The 20,575-nt window shown below is 41.2% G+C and overlaps 1 protein-coding gene across 1 annotated transcript in view; it reads right to left on the reverse strand.

Annotated features, from left to right (window-relative positions):
- SCY1 (SECY homolog 1) overlaps window positions 1-20,002 on the reverse strand; it is a 57,982-nt gene extending 37,980 nt beyond the window's left edge. Inside the window, exon 1 of the mRNA XM_087699623.1 lies at window positions 19,696-20,002. Within this exon, the coding sequence (XP_087555749.1) occupies window positions 19,696-19,913 (218 nt within the window). The 5' untranslated portion in view covers window positions 19,914-20,002. The remainder of the gene's footprint in view (window positions 1-19,695) is intronic.
- Between the last annotated feature and the right edge of the window lie 573 nt (window positions 20,003-20,575).

Genomic DNA, 20,575 nt, shown 5'->3' on the forward strand with positions numbered 1-20,575 from the left:
GGATTCTTTTTGTATTCTTGATCAAGAATCGAGAGCGGTTCTTTCTTCAGGTTATGAGGAGAATGGAGTTTACAAGTTGTGGTCTTCTTCTGTCTTTACTTCTCTTCTTCTTACCTCTCAAACTCGGTCCGAGCTTTGGCATGCTCGGTTTAGTCACCTTAATTATAAATACCTTCGAAAGGCGTCTAAAGACCAGTCTGTTCGAGGTTTGCCAAATATTGTGGTGAATTAGCAGTTTTGTGTATCCTACATCCATGGGAAGCAGACTCGTGATGTTGTTCCCAACAAGGCTTCAAGGCGGTCTTCGACACCCTTGGAGCTTGTTTCCACCGATCTTTATGGACTGATGAGAACGGAATCCCTTCAAGGGAGTTTGTATTTCATGCTCATTGTAGATGATTACAACATGACGGTATGGGCCTATTTCTTGAAGCTGAAGTCCAAGGCTTTCTCCAACTTCAAGGATTGGTTGCTCTTTGAGGAAAACCAATCGGGGCACAAGCTAAAGACCTTACGATCGGATAAGGGCGGAGATTTTATTTCTAATGAGTTTGCTCGGTTTTGGGAAAATCGTGGTATACACCAGGAGTTTGCCAATACAAACACACCTCAAGAGAATGGCATTTTGGAGCAGAAGAATCGCACTGTAATCGAGATGGCCCATACCATGATGGAGCATCGTCCAACACCTCAATGTCTATGGGCTGAGGCTGTGGCTACTTCAGTTCACATCCTTAATCGTTCCCCTACTTTCACTATTGTTGGTATGACTCCTTTTGAGGCGTACTTTGGATCAAAGCCCGATGTTTCTTATTTTAAGGTTTTTGGAAGTGATGCTTATGTTCACATCCCAAAGACACAGCGTGACAAATTTGAAGCGGCTTCTAGAAGAGACGTGTTTGTGGACTATAGCTCGCAATCTCAAGGCTACCAATTGTATGATCCTGTTAAGCGGGATGTCTACACGAGCCGTGATGTTCGGTTTGTGGAGATTCAAGCCCCAAAGGGGGGTGAGGATCACCCTGTACTTGGAGATCCCAGTGATAGCTAAGCCCCAGCGACGACTGTTCCTCTCGAGCATGTGTCTCTTCAGGAATTTTCTTCGGATGAGAAGCCTACTTCCTAGCCACCGGATTCACCGATTGGTACTCCATTGACGGTGGACATTCCAAAAACTTTAGCAAATGGAACGCGATGAGGCGAGATTCGGCCTCCTCCTCGTTGGGCCCGTGACACGCTCCAAGATTCAGGGATCAGGGGATCCCTGAGGAGAGGCAACCACAGGATAGACCGCGGAGGTCACGGTGGCACTAGGCATATACTATGGAGCTTGTTTGCTCTAACTATTGTTTAATGTCCCGTGTTATGCAGGATAGAGAGTCTACATCAGTGAAGGAGGCTTTACAGTTGATCATTGGCAGAAAGCGATAGAAGCCGCACTGGAGGCTATTGAGCGGAATGGCACTTGGTACTTTGTGCCTCGTCCCTCTCATAAGAAGGTGATTGGTGTCAAATGGGTCTTCAAGACCAAGTACCATAGTGATGGCTCTTTGGACAAGCATAAGGCTCGCCTTGTTGCTAAAGGTTTTGCACAACACCCAAGTGTTGATTTCCATGATACTTTTGCCCCTGCTGCTCACATGGCGACTATTCATGTTGTTCTTGCCTTGGTTGGTCATAGGAGATGGCCTATCTTTCAGTTGGATGTGAAGTCAACCTTCTTGAATGGTAATTTGAAGGAGGAGATCTATGTAGAGCAGCCTCCTAGCTTTGGTTCCTCACATGCAAAGGTTTACAAGTTGAAGAAGGCCAATTGAAGAAGGCCTTCTATGGCTTGAAGCAGGCTCCGCGTGCTGATAGAGCCTGACGGAGCTGAGAGTGAACGCAACGGATAACACACACAAAGAGTAGAAAGCAGCAGAAAGAAGAGTGTGAGCACGACACCTCTGATATTTGGTACAATGACTAGTATACCTCTTTAGGTTTTAGATAGATATATACCTCTTTTGGTACAATGACTAGTATACCTCTTTTGGTACAATGACTAGTATACCTCTTTAGGTTTTAGATAGATATATATGAAAGTACAAATGTACTAAGGGTGTGTTCACACCCGTGCACATATAAAAGGCACAATGGCCCTTTATTCCCAACAACCTCCCATCTAAAGGCAATGTACCTTAAGAGGAGAAAAAAATCAGCTAAATCTAGGTATGTACAAAGTTGAAATACATATACCTATCCAACTCCCATCATATGTTGACAATGAGCGAACCGCTTTGCTGGAAGACTCTTCGTGAGAAGATCTGCAGGGATATCATCTCTATGCACTTTGACAAGCTCAATGCTCTTGCTATCAAGTACATCTCTAATGAAGTGATATTTCACCTTTGTGTGCTTTGTCTTTGCATGAAATATGCGATTCCATGCTAGCATAAAAGCACTCTGACTATCACAATGGAGAACAAGTAACTCTGTAATGCCAAGCTCTCCCACTAGACGTGAGAGCCATAAAGTCTCCTTGCATGCCTCAGTGGCAACCACATACTCTACCTCTGTAGTAGACAATGCAATACACTTTTGTAGCCTGGAGATCCAAGAGAATGCTCCTCCTATGAAGGTAAATACATACCCAGAAGTGGACTTTCTGCAATCCGCATGACCAGCATAGTCTGCATCCGTAAAGCCAACAACAGATGCCTTCTGCTTTCCAAAGCAGATGCACAAATCCTTTGTGCCTTTGAGGTATCTCATAATACCTTTTACTGCTTCCCAATGCTTTTTACCATGGTTTGCCATGTATCTACTAACCACTCCCACTGCAAAGGCAATGTCAGGACGTGTAGCAACCATAGTATACATCAAACTGCCAACAACTGAAGCATATGGTATCTTGGCCATTTCAGCCTTCTCATCATCAGATGTAGGGTTGTCCTCTGCACTAAGTTTCACATATGGAGGCAATGGAACCCCAATTGTTTCCCCCCCCCCTCCATATTGAAACATTGCAAAACCTTGGAGATATACTCCTACTAAGATAGATAGAGTAATCCTTTTGACCTATCTCTGAGTACTCACATGCCAAGAATGTGATTTGCATCACCAAGATCTTTCATATCAAAGCTGCCATGAAGACTTTGCTTCGGTGAGTCCAAGGCATGAGTACCCCTGTCAACAATCAACATGTATCAATATACAGAACCAAGATAATCAGGCTGCCATCTGTTGCCTTCTTGGTGTATAAGCAGTGATCCACTTGACTTCTATGAAAACCTTGAGATTGCATAAATGTATCAAACTTATGATACCATTCTCTTGGTTCTTGTTTCAACCCATACAAACTCCTTTTGAGTTTACATACCATCTTCTCTTTTCCTTTTGCCACAAACCCTTCAGGCTGCTGCATATATATGTATTCATCCACATCACCATGTAAGAATGCAGTCTTTACATCCATCTGTATGAGCTCCATATCTTCAATTGCAACCAAGCCCAAAATGGTTCTCAATGTAGTCATCTTGACTACATGAGAGAAGATATCATCAAAGTCAACTCCATGTTCCTACTTGTACCCCTTCGCAACCAATCGTGCTTTGTACTTTGGCGAGGAACCAAAAGTGACCTTCATCTTGTAAACCCATTTGCATAGAAGGATATTTTGGTCCTTTAGGCAACTGCACCAAGTCCCAAGTGACATTTTTCTCAAGAGATTCCATCTCTGACAACATGGCTTTATACCATTTACTGCTTCTTGTCTATCCATTGCTTCCTTGAAGCAAGACGGTTCACCACAGTCTATCAATATGACATAATCAGCCACATTGTTTGCATCACGAATGAATCTATCAGGTTGTCTAGTAGCCCTAGACGATCTCCTAAACCAATGATCATTGTTTGCTGACTGTTGAGCCTGCAAATTTCCAAGTTCAGCTTGCTGTCCTGGCATTTCAGCCTGCAAATCAACATTAACAGCTTGCTGTCCTCGCTATTCCTGCACATCCAGTGGCTCATCATTATGAGCAATGGCTGACTGATCATTTCCAGCCTTATTTTGTGCATTTGTAGGTTCATTTACAGCATGTATTTGCTGCTGTACAACGGACACATTTTGCTGTCCAAAAGGTATTTCTTCCTGGAATACAACCCTACGGACTTCCTCTGTTCTTTCGGGCTGTTTGTGCATACAATCTTCCCAGAAGATAACATCATTGCTGCGTACGACTTTTCTTTTCTCGGGATTCCATAATCTATACCCCATTTCACCCTCGTCACCATATCCTAGGAAAATGCATTTACAAGACTTTGGCTCAAGTTTGCTGCGTTCTTCTTTACGAATGTGCACAAAAGCCTCGCAACCAAACACTTTCAGGTGAGCATATGAAGGTGGTTTGCCCGGCCACACTTCCTGAGGGATCCCCCCCCCCCCAAAGACCTGTTCAGTGACTGATTAATCAAGTAAACAACTGTCATAACAGCCTCTACCCAAAAGCCGCCGAGTAATGCAGTATGAGACAACATCGTACGGACCTATGGTCCAATTCATACGCTCTGCAACTCCATTTTGGGGTGGATTATGGGAGGCAGTGAGCTTCCTCTTTATCCCTTTGTTGTAAATGCCTGAAAGGCCTTAGGCACATATTCCCCACCATTGTCAAAGCGAAGACACTTAAGTTTCTTATCAGTCTGATCTTCAATCAATGCCAAGAATTTTTTAAACTTGTCAAGGACTTTGTCCTTGCTACAAATAGGATAAGCCCGTACCTTCCGTATAGAGTCATCGACAAAGGTGACAAAGTATTTCTTTCCCCCTAAAGATAATCCTGGTATCTAACATACATCTGAATGTACTAACTCTAGAGAAGAAGATTTCAACGAAAGAGACTTCTTATGAGACATATATTCATGTTTACCATAAACACAATGATCACAATGCTCAAAATCAGCATAACGAAGACAAGGCGAGTAACCCAAACAAGAAAGCACTTTTATTCCAGTTTGACTTATGTGTCCCAACCGGCCATGCCACAAAGAAACACTTGGCTGCTCGGTCACGGCAACAACATGGTTACGCATACTAGATACATGAAGTGGATACAAAGTATCACTCTTACAACCTCTGGCAATAACCCTAGATCCCTTACAGATCTTCCATTTCCCATCACCAAAGGTGGCATGAAAACCATCGTCATCTAGCTGCCCTATGCTAACCATAATCAAGCTCTTCTTGAGCTAAGGTACATGCCATACATGCCGAAGTGTGAAGACAGAACCATGCTGAAACTGCAACTACACACTGCCAATACCTGCAATGTCACATGTGTCATGCATAGTTGTCCCTAAGATGGACAACACCATGTCGACCTCTTGTATGGTCAGAAAACCACTCACGATAAGGGGTGACATGAAAGGAAGCACCTGAATCTAGAATCCAAGTGTGCATGTCATCATCCGTATTTGCAAGTAAAGCATGTGTACTAAAGTGTGAAGAGACAAAGAGTATGTCATTCCCATTGTCACTGTCATGAGTGACTATATTCACCTCTTCAATTTTGACACTGCTCTTCTTAGGCTAACTCTCTTTCTTCTCTTTCTTGCTATCACCTGTCTTCTTACCCTTTCCTTTCTCTTTCTTCCATTTATAGTAGTCACGTTTGAAGTGACCCTTCTTGCCACAATGATGGCATTCAACATCCTTACCACATGATTTACTGCATCCCTTGCTATCAAATTTGCCTTTCTACTGTGATCTACCCCTAATATGCAAAGCACTGGAAGACTTACTCAATAATTGTTCTACCAATTCATTTCTTCCATGAGTAGAGCACTCTCTACATCAGCATACAAAAGGATCGCATTAGAATTGCTCATAATAGTCTTGAATGTATCCCAACTCTCTGGCAAAGTACAAAGCAAAAATGTAACCTTAAATTGTTCATTAATCTTCAACTTCAAGGCAACCAATTGGCTGAAAATGGAGTTAAACTCACTCAAGTCAGTAGACATTGTTGTACTCTCTTTCATACGCAAATCCATAAGCTTTTTTAGCCAATAAACTTTGCTTGCAGCACTCTTCTGTGCATACAGTTCTTCCAGTCGAGTCCAAATAGCATAGGCAAAATCCAAACCTTCAATGTTAAGCAGCGAGGCATCAAAAATCGATAGCTCGATGGTTGAGCATGCAATCTCATTTAACTCATCCCAGTCTTCCTATACCATATCTGCGGGTTTTGCCCCTTTGGTCTTAATCGGCCCTGCCTGCTTCTTCTACAACAAGATATTATAGCACTATTTTATCTAGACTGCAAAGTTATGTGCTCCTTCAAGCTTTTTAATGTGCATGAGATGACTGCTATCATTGCTTGCCAGCCATGATTTCCAGCCCAAATGTGACCAAAAAATTCAGCAAATGCAAGCCCAAACTGTCACACAAGTGATCAAGGTACAAACAGGTACCAACCAGCAATAAATAACCACGTAAAAGCAGAAATTTCAGATCTGCAAATAAATTTTCAGAAGCACTAAACCTTGTGCTACAGCACTCCACAACTGATTACACCTATTCCAAGGACAAATACATCACATTACATGAGAAGTCCCAAATTTGAGCTGCAATTTCTGTTGTACATGTACCCACGGGCACAAAATTTGACACACACGGTCAAAAGCCCCAAAATTTTTGTGCTCAAAGCATCAACCATACATTTGCACTGTCTCTAACATACATAGAATAGGTCAATTTCACCAAAATAGAGCAATTTCAGCAAAAAACCCCCAAATTTTCCAAGTGCTAGATGTCCAAATTGCATGGAATTAAACCCGCATGCACATAAAATGACCAAATGGCACACAAATTTCACCCAAATAGCAAAAGCCCCAAATTGCACGGGGTCCAATGTGCATCAATGTCGAGAAATTGGGTAAATTTCAGCCCAATTCTTACATGTGCATGAAAAGCCCCAAATGTCGGAGGCAAAATGTCACAAATTCTTGCAATTTCTAAGACAAATATCACTCTTGTCTTGCTCACATCAAATCTAGACATCCCCAAATTTCTCGAGAACCAATGTCAAGAAATTTTACTCAAAAGAGCAAAATTCTGACAAATTTGGCAAAATCCCCAATTTGATTGAGATCACCACACAGTGTCTGTAATTTCTGACTTGAATATCTCTACCATGCATAGACGAGATCAAATCTGAAAAAGCCCCAAATTCCTAGGCTCAAAGTTGCACAAATCTGAGTTTTGTACCTCCAGCGTGTGGCCTCCGATTAGAAAGAGAAGTTTCAAACAAAAAATTTAAAGAAAAATAATGGTTTTTGCAAAGAAAAGGAAAAAACAGAAACACGGAATGATGGATCCATTGACCCATCAAGTCCGACAGCGCTTGATCTAGCTGCGTGGCTCCTGTCAACTGCCCCATCCATTAGCTATGCGCCGCGTCAACGCCCCACTGGTCCCGTTACTACACAACAACCGTGACACTACCCAACATGCTGCGCCTGCACCTACCTCGTCGCCCTGTGCCACGACTACTGCCCTGTTGCGCCCATTGGACTGGTCCCGTCGCGTACTGCTGCCACACGCTCAGCATCTACCGACTGGTTGCCTGTTCCCGTCGACCTATTGTCGCGCAGCTGTCACATCTTCTACCTAACATCAGCTGGTCTAATCTCGAAAAGCATGCACAACCTATGCTCTGATACCAATTTGATGGAGCTTGATGGAGCTGAGAGTGAACACAACGGATAACACACACACACAGAGTAGAGAGCAGTAGAAAAAAGAGTGAGCACGACACCTCTGATATTCGGTACAATGACTAGTATACCTCTTCAGGTTTTAGATAGATATATATGAAAGTACAAATGTGCTAAGGATGTGTTCACACCCGTGCACATATAAAAGGCACGATGGCCCTTTATTCCCAACACGTTCTTGGAACAAGAAAATTGATTCATTTCTCCAAGTCAAGTTGGGATATCAGCGCTCTAGGGCCAATCCGCAGCTTTATGTGCACACTTCAAAGGGTGGTCGTGTGTTGTTTGTTTTGTATGTTAATGATTTGATTGTTACGGGTGATCATGCCCAAAAGGTCGAAGAGACGAAGGCAGCCCTACATCAGAAGTTCGAGATGACGGATTTAGGACTTCTCCATTTCTTTTTGGGCCACAAGATTTATTAGACTCAAAGGGGGATTTTCATCTCTCAGCAGAGATATGTACAAGAGCTCTTGGAGACTTTTGAGATGCAGGATTGTCAGTCCATTTCTACTCCTATAGATCCGAATTGGAAGGCCACTTCACACACAAATTCTCCTTTGGCATATGTTACCCGCTACCGTCAGCTAATTGGATCATTGATTTGGCTCCTCAACACATGGGTTGATCTTTTATTGTAGGTCTCTTGGCTGGGTTCATGAGTGCATCTCAACAAGTGCATTGGCAAGCTACTCAGCCGATACTTCGGTTTCTGAGGGGGACCTCCGACCTTGGGATTTCCTATCCAACAGGTACAGATGCTTCTGATCGTGTTCTTGCAAGTTGGAGTGATTCGGATTGAGCTGGCGACATAGACCAATGGCAATCTACTACAGGTTATTGTTTTACCTTGGGTGTTGGTGCTATCTCTTGGAGTAGCAAGAAGCAACCCACAATAGCCCTATCTTCGACTGAGGCAGAGTATCAAGTTGCACCTTCATTTGTGTGGCTTCGGTGGTTGTTGGAGGAGCTTGGCTGCCCCTTGACTCGTCCTTCTATATTGCAGTGCAACAATGAGAGTAATTGCCTTGGCACGGAATCTTGTAATCCATGCTCGGACGAAGCACATCGGGATCCAGTACCACTTCATCAAGGAGAAACTTTTGGACGAGACCATCGATATGGAATATTGTAAGATAGAAGACAATCTTGCAGATTTCTTTACGAAGGCACTTTCCCAGGCTTTACTGCACCGACATTTCAGATCTCTCCGTCTGCTGCCTTGTCCAGGATCTGAGAGGGGTGTTACTCTGATCAATTATTGGCATTATTTCCAGCCTACAAATTGGCTGAGTTTCCCGAAAAGACTGAGGAAGTCAAAAGGGTTGTTCCAAGAAGAGATACATGTAGGGCAACAAAGAGTGCCCGCTATACAGCAACAAATACCTGCTGTAAATGACCCTATAAGTACAAGGAATGATACTAAAATAGATTAGCAAAAAGCTATCCATGATATACCACAGTTTTAGCAAGAAAATGTGCCATTAGAACAGCTGAACAGGAGGGATAGCATGCTAAACCATTTGAACAGCAAGCTGTTAATGCAAATTTGTAGGCTAAACAACCAGCAAAAACTGATCATTGGGTCCATAGGTCAACCAGAAATACCAAACAGTCAAATAGGTTTGTTCTTGGTGCAAATTATACTAAAATAGATTAGCAAAAAGCTGTCCATGATATACCACAGTTTTAGCAAGAAAATGTGCCATTAGAACAGCTGAACGGGTGGGATAGCATGCTAAACCATTTGAACAGCAAGCTGTTAATGCAAATTTGTAGGCTGAACAACCAGCAAAAACTAATCATTGGGTCCATAGGTCGACCAGAAATACCAAACAGTCAAATAGGTTTGTTCTTGGTGCAAATTATGTTGCAAATTATGTCATGTTGACAGATTGTGGTGAATCATCATGATTCAAGGAAGCAATAGACAGAGAAAACAACAAGAAATGGCATAAAGCTATGTTGTCAAAGATGGAATCTCTAAAGAAGAATGGTACTTGGGATTTGGTGCATTTGCACAAGGGGCAGAAAGTCCTACCATGCAAATGGGTTTACAAGATGAAGGTCACTTCTGGTCCCTCTAAGTATCAAAGTGGAAAATTTGTTCATTGGTGCTCTAAACTCACTAAGGAGTTTAGAGTATCCCCCATGACATCGCATGCTACAGTGGGGTCATGCCCTTCTCAAAGAGGGATAAGAGCTTTCAAGCCCAAGTATCAAAGTGAAAGTTTTTCATTGGCATTCTAAACTCACTAAGGTATTTGGAGACAATATAGAGAAAAGATTGCTCTATTGTTACTTGCATTTAAGGGAAGAAATCATCATTTGCAATAAGTGTCACATCTTTCATGTGACCATAGAGAAATCTTTGGTGCCTATGTCAGCAAGTTTGGAATTCCGGTGTCACGCCGTTAGACTGGAAGATTGCAGTCATTCAATTATTGCCTAAGGTGAGCTGTTGCGCCAAACACACACCATACATACAAGAGAAAGCTCACTCAAGAACACAATAAGAGAGAAGAAGTCAAGTGGATCACTACTTATATACCAAGAAGATAGCAAATGGCAACCTTATTATACTAATTTTGTATGTGGATGACATACTAATTGGTAGTAGGCATATTAATGCATTGGACACATTGAAGCAGAACCAACATAACAGTTTTGACATGAAGAATCTTGGTGAGGCAAAACACATTCTTGGCATACATATACTCAAGGACAAATCCAAAGGTCTTCTTTATTTGTCACAATAAGAGTATGTATCCAAGATTTTGCAACATTTCAATATGGAGAGGAGGAAAGCAATTGGTGTACGATCGCATCCATATGTGAAACTCAATGCAAAGGACAGCTCTACATATGATTATAAAAAGGTTGAAATAGCCAAAGATTCTGTATGCTTCAGCTGTGGGTAGCTTAATGCATATTATAGTTGCTACATGTCCTAGCATAGCATTTGCGGTGGGAGTGGTTAGTAGGTACATGGTACATCCTGGTAGAAAGCATTGGAAAGCAATGAAAGGTATAATGAGATATCCTAAGGGCACAAAAGATTTGTGCATCTACTTTGGAAAGCAAGAGGCATTTGTCGTTGGCTTTACGGATGCAGACTATTCTAGTCTTGTTGACTGCATAAAGTCTACTTCAAGGTATGTATTCGCCTTTATAGGTGGAGCAATTTCCTAGATCTCCAGGCTATAAAAGTGTGTTGTATTATCTAGTACAAAGGCAGAGTATGTGGCTGCTACTGAGGCATACAAGGAAGCTTTATGGTTTTCATATCTGATGGGAGAGCTTGGCATTATTGAGACCCCTATTCTCCATTGCAATAGCTAGAGTGCTATCATGCTAGCACGAAATCCCGTCTTTCATGCAAAGACAAAGCACATATAGGTGAAGTATCACTTTCTCAAGGATGTACTTGGCAGTAAAAGTATTAATCTTGTCAAGATACATACAGATGATAATCTTCTAGATCTTGAAACCAGCCTTTCTTCTTGGAAAGAGCAGTAATTTTCCAACTAAGCACTTAACTACAGCAATCAGCAAATGAATATAACTTGAAATGCACAAATTACCTTAATAATCTAAACATAGGACATCCTATTCACCCCAAAATTGGCGCCCCTTTCGGTATTTCTTTAACTTAATTGCTAATGAAATTAGTACAAGTAGAGATTCACAATCTTCTTTGTTGTTTCAAAAACCTCTTTGCTATAGCAACAATCAGCAATCAATTCGGGCCAATTGCCCCTAGATTTTTCACCTAGGACTTGCATAAATGAAACCACCAACTCGCCAAATGCTGCCCCAAATTACGATGAATGAAATGGCATCTGAATTCCCTGACAATTACACAAATTTCAAGTGTTGAATTCAGTGTACAATGCCTTTACTGATTGGCATGGGTCCCGAGGTGGATATCAAACCCTAATTTCTAGAGAAATTTAGGTTTTACAACAAAGATATCTCTGGTGTCCACCAAATTTAGCTAAGAAATGCTAAGATCTATTGAGAATTAGTTGAAGAAGGTGAGAGAAAGCCAAGATGAGAGACAAATTTGATTTTCTTTGCAAGAAAAACCTAAATTCTACCTATTGCCTGTTCCACCTATATTTAATGCAATCCCTTATTGCCAGGCACCTCCAAAATACTGTGATCTGATTAGCAATGTTGTTGCTAGCCCCTCAAAAATAACTCCCTACTGTCCCCTCCCTGTTGAGACTCCCAGATGGTTGTCTTCCTACAGCAACTTGCTATTCTCTTATTAGAAAATGGACCAGCAGCTCTCTCTCTCTCCCCCATACAAGAGGGCGGCATATGAAAGGGTTATTTACAGATTGAGTAGAAAACGGGGTGTGTTTTATTTTGGAAAAGTTCACAAATAAGATTTAAATAGGCCTTGAATGACATGGAGAGTTTATACATGGTAAAACCCACAAGACAGTAGTTGAAGACTAAAGCTAAATATTTGGAGTGACAATCTAGTAACTCATTATGTTTTCTATGAGAGTGAGAGTAGAAGACTATGGATTGAATGTTAAAGATATAATTTGAATATTATGTGATTATTTTCCATTCATATAATCTTATGGATGAGTTCATCTTCTTTTGGGATTATGGAAATAAAGGGTACTATGTATTCTGTTGAATCTACTATTGTGGGAGATACATTCCATGATGCTACATGAAGCTTTATTCATGTTTTCCTTATTTGATTCTACAGCTTGAATAAATAGGACAAAAATATGTCCTCATTATGATCAGGTTGGCCAACATTAAATGTTGGTCGGCTAGCAATAAATACTAAATATAACCAAAATGAAGATCATTAAAAATGCCTAAAATAATTTAAATAATGCCGAGTCCTAAAGCATGCACAACCTCACACATGAGCTGACATATCTACTAACACTTCAAAGGCTGCCTTGGTACATTTTGGGATCCGTCACAGTACAACACACTCCCCAGCTCATTATCTCTACCTCGATCCTTGATACACGAGTTCGAGATTCATTATTCATTCATTGCATAGTGTATTTACTACATCAAGTTTGCATTATTCAGATTCATTCATTCTAGATTATTTATTATATTCATTGTCTTTAAGTTAGCCTAACCCTAAGTGTATTCTATTATCAGTTTGTGCTTTGTCATACAATTGTATTTGTATTTTTGAATTAGGGTATTTCTTTACATGGTATCAGAGCTAGACACTCTTTGAAAAAATCTAAGCTTTTAATCTGAAAGCTCTCTGCAAAAGCAAGAACAACGAGAGGGCAAGATAACTTCAAACACTACATCACCGCTTCATTCTCCCAAGCCAAATCCATCGAGAAACAAATAGGAGTGATCTCACAAGTTGCTCTACAAGATTTTGACATGGCCGAAGAAACATTGAACTACCATGGAGTCTAAAGACCCTATGAGATTTCTTCAATCAAGTACGACCTCATTCTTATCTAGCAGGCTCAATAACAACTTAAAGGTAAATCTGTGCTTTCCCCTTTAGATTCAATGCACTGGTCCAATGATTTTGCAAGGAGAATGCAAACTCCATAAGGGAGTGGCCATCCTATCATGCAAATGGGCATGGAGTACAAACCATTCATTTCTCTATCTCTTTCATCTACACCGACACCATTCATTTCTCTCTCTCTCTCATCTATGCCTACTTCTCAATCTTTTGATTTCACTTCCTCTTTTCTGCAAGATTTTGGTGATTCTCATGAAGAATGGACCATACAATCAGGATATCGTTTAATAGTCCTGAAGAAGACAAACTTTTGTTTTTGAACTCTAAAAAAGGCGAAGAATACAGTAGGTTAATTTCTCCACCTGTAAGTTTTCCCTCTTCTTTTCCTTTAGTTTCTTCATCTCAAGGTCATTTTGAAGTAGATTAATCATCTCTTTTTTCATTTCAATTCAATGCATTTAATGAACAAAAGAAACCTAAAACATTTCCCACTATCGCATCCACAAATCCATTTAATCTCCCACCCATCCCTTCTCCTTCCGTTGCACATTCCTTCACATATCCATTAAGTATATCTCACATGTAACCAACCTTTTATATATCAATTGTTCCCACGACATATTGGCTCAATGATTCATATTTTTTATTCTCATTTACTTTGAAATGTGATTTATATTATTCGAGTGTGGTAAATGTTCATCTTTCTAGTCAAGGATAGCCAATGGCGAAAATGCCCTAGAATTATACTTGGGTCATCATTAACAAGATGCCCAAGAGCAATTTACTTGGGTGGTTAAATTGACCAAAAAGCCCAAATGACTAAGACTCTTTCACTCAAATAGTCACATTGACTAAAAACCTATATAATGAGTGGTTTCAAAAAGTGAAACCAGATGCTCATGATCAAAAAAACAAGCCATCAACCGATAAACCTATACAATTAAACTCTCCAAAATCTAAATTTAGCAACTCCTAAAATTTAGGAGGTTACTATTTTTAGAAGTTACTCAAAAGAAAATTCATATCAAAGGCTCAAGGATTTCACAAGAAACAATTTTGAATTTAGCACCTATCTCAAATTCTTAACCCTCGCTTAATGCTAAATCTTTTTAAACAAAACAAAAGCTCTCCATCCCAAAAAAAAGAAAGTCAACTGTGTTTCCATCCACCTTTGCAGGACTTAATAAGCTACTAGGCAACTGATAAGTACCCTTTGTTCAAAGCTCTATCCACTCTAGAGTGATGTCCCCTTTGCATGATGTCCTGGTTGCTTTGGGATGGGATGCCTTGGGGAAAAGAAAAGAAATAGGACTTGGGCTTGTTTGCAGTCTCTCTCATTTCAGTTTTGGGTCTAAGAAGGGGTATTGACCTAAATCATCGTAAGCTTTTATTAAGCAACCCCAAACTTAAGTTAGTTAATGAATTTTAACCATTTCTTTTAAACAAATGTGGTTCAAGATAGTATCAACGTCCCACATGTAAACCCTAATTTGGGAGGCCCCTGACTTTCTATAGATAGACAACCTACCCTCCCACTCAATCCAATCTTGTTTTTGCAAGTTTTAGGTACTAGAGCTTTGCTGCCCACACCCCATTCACAAAGGATATCTCAGTAGAAGCTGCCACACACTATCTACACCCATCTAGCACCTGTTTTCAGCCTTCTCGCTGTCCTCACCATGTACCACTGCCGTCAACTATCTATCTTCATCAAAAGGCTGCATTTACAGCCCGGTAGCCTGTTTGAGACTGAGTTTGCTGCATCTACACCATCCCCACCTACTACCGACACCCCACAGGCTGCATTTTGACCCAAAAGGCTGCATTTGATATTCATCAGCTGTTGTCTACACTTTCTACTACGTTTTGACTCTCTTGGAGTCATACTGCCTGTCACTGACATCCTGGAGGCTGAGTTTTCAGTTTCTCTCTCTCGTCTGCCTGTCTAACAATGATCCAACTACCACATTGCTGCGTTTGTTGCTGCTAGACATCTTCAAAGGCTACCTTGCTGCATTTTGGGATCCATCACAGTACAACACTCTCTCTAGCTCATTATCTCTGCCTTGATCCTTGAAACATGAGAGTTCGAGGTTTGGTATTCATTCAACGCATAGTGTGTTTGCTGCATGTGCAATGTATTATTCAAATTCGTTCATTCCAAATTATTTATTGTGTATTTGTGTTTCTATGTTAGGCCGTTTCTTTACAAGAGTGTGCAACAAAAGAGAATCACAAACATGGAGAGAAAAGGAGAGGAGAAGAGAAAGCAGGAAGAGAAGAATGATCTACACTAAACAAAGAAGAAAGTAGAATACAATTAGGACTAATCAGTCATTGCATGCAGCCCAAGGCATCAATGAGGGCACTGGATCAAATTGCACAATGATGACACCACCTTCGACGGTGGCAGTGAGGATGACGGCAGTAGAGACAGTGTGCAGCTTGCTGTCCAAGACAGAGAAGATTGCAGCCACCTGACACAGCACCTGGAAGACAACACAAGTGAATGATCTGCCCAACCAGAGTGTCAGCTACAAACAGCTGAAAACACTTGACACAGCACCTGGAAGACAAAAAAGTGAATGATCTGCCCAACCAGAGTGTCAGCGCAACAGAGAGTGTGTGCAGCCTACTGTCCATAACAGAGACGGAGAAGATTGCAGCCACCTGACGCAGCACCTGGAAGACAAAAAAGTGAATGATCTGCCCAACCAGAGTGTCAGCTACAAACAGCTGAAAACACAAAAGATTGTCTGGCTGACCTGCCCTAACTGGGCCAACTGCTGTATAATCAGTCCGACTGCAGCTAAAAACTGTGCAAATGCTGGCTGGCAGTCCTAGGACAGTCACGGGGCTGGCAAGGGCTGAAAACTGACTAGTAGAAGTTGCACAAACATTCAAATGCCTACCAAAACTAAGAAATGCACACAAAACTCAGTTAGAGCTCTTATGTCTCCGTCAAACTCTAATGGAGCTCACAACTAGGAGATGACAAACTAACAGACTAAAATACGCAGGCTACTAGAATGAATGTGATGAATGAAGAAAATAATGCCCATGCCCTATTTATAGGCAACATTTGAGCATTTGTCCTACTGTGCACTATAAATGCCAATTAATACAAATAAAGCATTTTTGTGACTATGGAGACCAAACATAGGAACTGATGTGATATGATTATTTGTTAGTGCACTTGATGACTTTGGTTGCTCAATAACTACTCTTAGGCCTAAAAACGTGCCCCACGAGGAGTGAGACATTCTCCACCTTATATGGTTGTTAAATGTGCAGCAAGTAAAAGCACAATCAAATCCCCAAGGAAAAATAGTTAGGGGAAAGTTTGTCAATGATGAAGGAAATATTGATAATCCAAGAATTCCACTTGAAAGGAAACTTGTAAAGAAGAATAATAGACAAGGTAATCTAATGGTACTTGAAACTTGACCTCAAGAAACAAGCCACTAACTGCATGTCTCCATGCTAGTAAGAATACAAAGGCTTGCCTCATCATAGGCCTCGAGAGAGAGGACCCTATCATTGTCTCTATGCTGGACAAGATGCAAAGGTGCAAGCATCAAGTCATGGCTGAAACAGCAAGGCATGTTTCAAGGCCCCGGCCTTAGGTAGAAATTGTGGATCGTGGGTGTCAACGTCGAAAGAGAAGAACTAGTAATGCCAAAGAAGGTATTTGAGGCCACAATGGAACAAAGGCTAAATGAGACCCCAAGATGCCCTTCTGAAACTAAGTAGAAGAGGGATAGAAGGGAGGGATAGCATGGATCCAATTAGAAAGTGGAGGGGCATCATAGATGATCTCCCTAATATCCTCATCATCTTTCTCTCTCAATGAAGCAAACTACAAAGTCAAGGGTCAAGGAAGATGCTAGACCTAAAAAATAAGGAGGGAAAATCTCTGTAGCTCGTCGCAACAGTCTCCAAGAGGACTTAACACCTTTTGGGGTCTTAGAGCCTCCTTATGGTCGCAAGGGCTTAGTGTGCCTCATACGTGTCTTATTGCCTTGAGCATACAAATCTCATAGCCGATGTAGAATGAATTTTGTCACCCAAAGCGGTGAGGTAGCACAAGGATTGATAGGGGTAGACACATACTCTAGCAATGTATCAAGCAAAGATCCATGATGGCAATCCTTAGTGATGCAACAGTTCTTGCCGCAATAGAAGCACCCAAAAGTCCGTGCTTCCATCTTTGAAGAATCCATAAAAGCAATGCATAAAACCTCTAAAGGGATTGTGGGAGGTAGAGATAATGGTATCTCCCTTCAAATGATGCAACAAAACTAAATAATCTAGAATCCTAGAGTGTTGTCAATCCCACAATCTTTATTTACTTTCATTAATGAAGAGGACATTTAGCTCTTTGAGCACCTTGCTCTGATACCATGTTGAAAAACGGTAGGGCCTGTCGGGAAAAACACAAAGTATATAGCAAACATTATGACAAAGAAAACTCAAAAACATAGAAAAATAAAGAATAATGAACACTGAATCATGTTGAATATTAGTACAATGGAGCTGAGCTCAGAATGAGCCTTAGGCTAAATGGTAACTTAAGGACCAATACTGAGCCAAGTGAAGCTCAAATATGATTGCACTATCCTAGTTGATCAAGTGGTAGCACTTGTGGATAGAGATGCTCTGCCAAGTGAGAGAAATGCAATCCTCCGTGAAAAGGCATTTCAAAGGAAACACCAAAAGTGAAGGACAACAATAAAAGGAGTAGAATGCAATCTTCAAGAGCTGTCAAAGAAGGAGAAGATGTTGAACTCTCTCCAAAATGATGGTTGTTAAGGCTACCATTGGGCAGTCAACTAGAGGAGAAATCGCAAAGATATCTAATGCTGAAGATCAGTTGTCCATGTCATTTCAGTGGCAATTAGTGAATGTATCTTCATTTTCCTCTATACCAAGTTGCAAGAACCAATGAGAGAGTCAATCTATGTATCGGAGTGCACACAAGATCGAAGCACGCTGGAATATTCATGGCTTGATCGAGGCGAAGGCTATTCAAGGTGGATCAAGGAGTGAAGAATTGTCCTGAATAGGATAGTTACGCAACTTGGTGAATTCAAAGTGTTGTTCATAGCTTAGGCTCTTGGAGCCAATATTTATATACTGATCTGTACGAATAACAACCATAGAAGCATCAAGCTGCCACAAAAATTTATACTTCACAAAGCACAAGTACAGCTCTAACCCTACCCCATTGACGAAATCAAGGCATGAAGATCCGCGAGGGATAGGCCCAGCATAATCTAACAAACATCCAAAGCGAGCCGATAACCAACTATTCCAACACAAACTGGTTAGAAAGAACAATCCAAGAGGTCATCCTCCTAGTGGTAGTCTAAACTACCTACTTAACATGGGACAACTAGACCAGAAACTCCTAGGCAAAGGGTCCTATAGCCTGGTCATCATATATTTCCTTTTAACACATTGTTTTGTCAAAATTTCCATACTTGGGCATATAAAAAGGAGGAAGCTCAGTGTAAAGTGACCCAAGGAGATCAGGGCACATTGTCTATTCCAAATTTTCCTTGGGAGGACATTTCAATCCATTTAGTTATTGGTCTTTCAAAGAGCAAGTGGTTCTAGAATAATGCCACCTTTACAACGTTGGACAAGTTCAGTAAGTTGGGTTGATTCCATGCAAATCCAACCTCGATGTGGTGGAAATTGTGCAACTTTTCATCAAAGAGATCTTTTGAGGCTTGCCGAAGAGGACCATGTCAAATCATGATTCTTAAGTTCACTAGTGGGTTTTTTTCTAACACCTTGACACAAGTTGGCATTATCTACCACTTTACACCCACAAATTGATGGGCAAATGTAAATTAACGATCATACCATAAATACCATGCTTTGTTGCTATTGTCAAGATCATCAAGCTGCATGCAGAGAATCTACCACTGAACAACCATGCAATCTATGATATGGTCCAGGTCCACACCTCTAACAGGGAAGACACCATTTGAGATACTTTATGGAGGGCCGGTTAGCAATACATTCAATTGTGCTTTGAAGACCTACCGAGAGATGTGCAGTGGATGAGCTAATTGTGGATATGGATTCATTATTGAAGTAGGTTCGGGAGAATATCTAGCTGGCAAAACAGCAGCAAAAGAAGGAGGCTGACAAAACATTGGTGAGTTCATATTTCGAGGGGTCAATGGTGGCTTCTCAAGATCCATCGCCAACGTTTGAAGCAGTTTGAGGTGTTTTCACCTAGGCTAGGGCCTTAAAGAGGGTTCTCTGCGGTACTCGATAACTACTTTCTCAGTTCTTTGTTTTTCCCTTTTTCCCCTATTTTCCCCTGATGTGTTGGAGACCTCAGACAATCAGTGTCGCCTCTGCCATCTATATTCTGCATAGGCCTTGAGCCTAGACATGGGAAAACAATATGCTTATGATTATGGGAAGAGGATACTTGCCGGCCATTCGGGGTAGGTGAAGGTGATGGAGACGAAGAAGAGCCGGGGAACGTCCAGTCGGAAAGCCGTCTCTTCCACGAAGGAGAGGAAGAGAGAGCAGCCCTGCAAGCGAGAGGAGCTTTACTGGAACATAGTATTGGAGTCCTAGCTGTGAAATCGCTTGAAGAAGTCCCTCCTCGAGGAAGAAGGGACTTCCATTGCAAGAGAGCAACAGCCATAGCTGCTATTCTCCGAAAGCACCTTCTTATTACGCTTTTGGATAATGGCCAATTCTGTAACCAACATTGCTCGCATATCTACAATTCCACTGGCCGTTCATACTCAAGGTTAAACTTTTGTTAACCTACAAATACTACAAATTTCTTACTTGCTGTTGCCATAAGCCAAGAAACCTCCGGTTACATGGCCCTTCCCTTATTTTTGGCAATTTGTTGAAACTTTAAGATTTTGGTTTCACCACACTTTTCGCTTGAATTTTGTGGTGATCTAGTAATGTTTAATAGAATGCTTATACTATCACTCTTACATGTAAAGTATTGCCATTCAATGCTCTTCCACATGAGGTCTTATTTATTTCTTACTAGGCATTTCGTGCCTAAATTCTCCCAGTGCTTCACATCGGTGTTATGCATGTGCTTTATACCTATTTTAGGATAATGCTTTATACCACTGATAGTAACAATGTGTGTGTATGTGTATGTGTATATGTGTGATAGTAACAACTAGCGTCCGTGCGCACACGAAACGCGAAGTTGCTTTGCGAAGTGGCAAGCGAGTGTCGTGCTATCGTACAGCAACTTCGCTCAGTAATCCATTTCTCCTCTTTCTCTCTCCTCTTTCCCCTCTCTATTTCTAAGATGTTACATCTCTCTCTCTCTCT

Source organism: Lygodium microphyllum, chromosome 2 (assembly GCF_053477565.2).
Source record: "Lygodium microphyllum isolate KBCC chromosome 2, Lygodium_microphyllum_v1.1.10, whole genome shotgun sequence".
In the NCBI taxonomy this organism is placed as follows: Eukaryota; Viridiplantae; Streptophyta; class Polypodiopsida; order Schizaeales; family Lygodiaceae; genus Lygodium; species Lygodium microphyllum.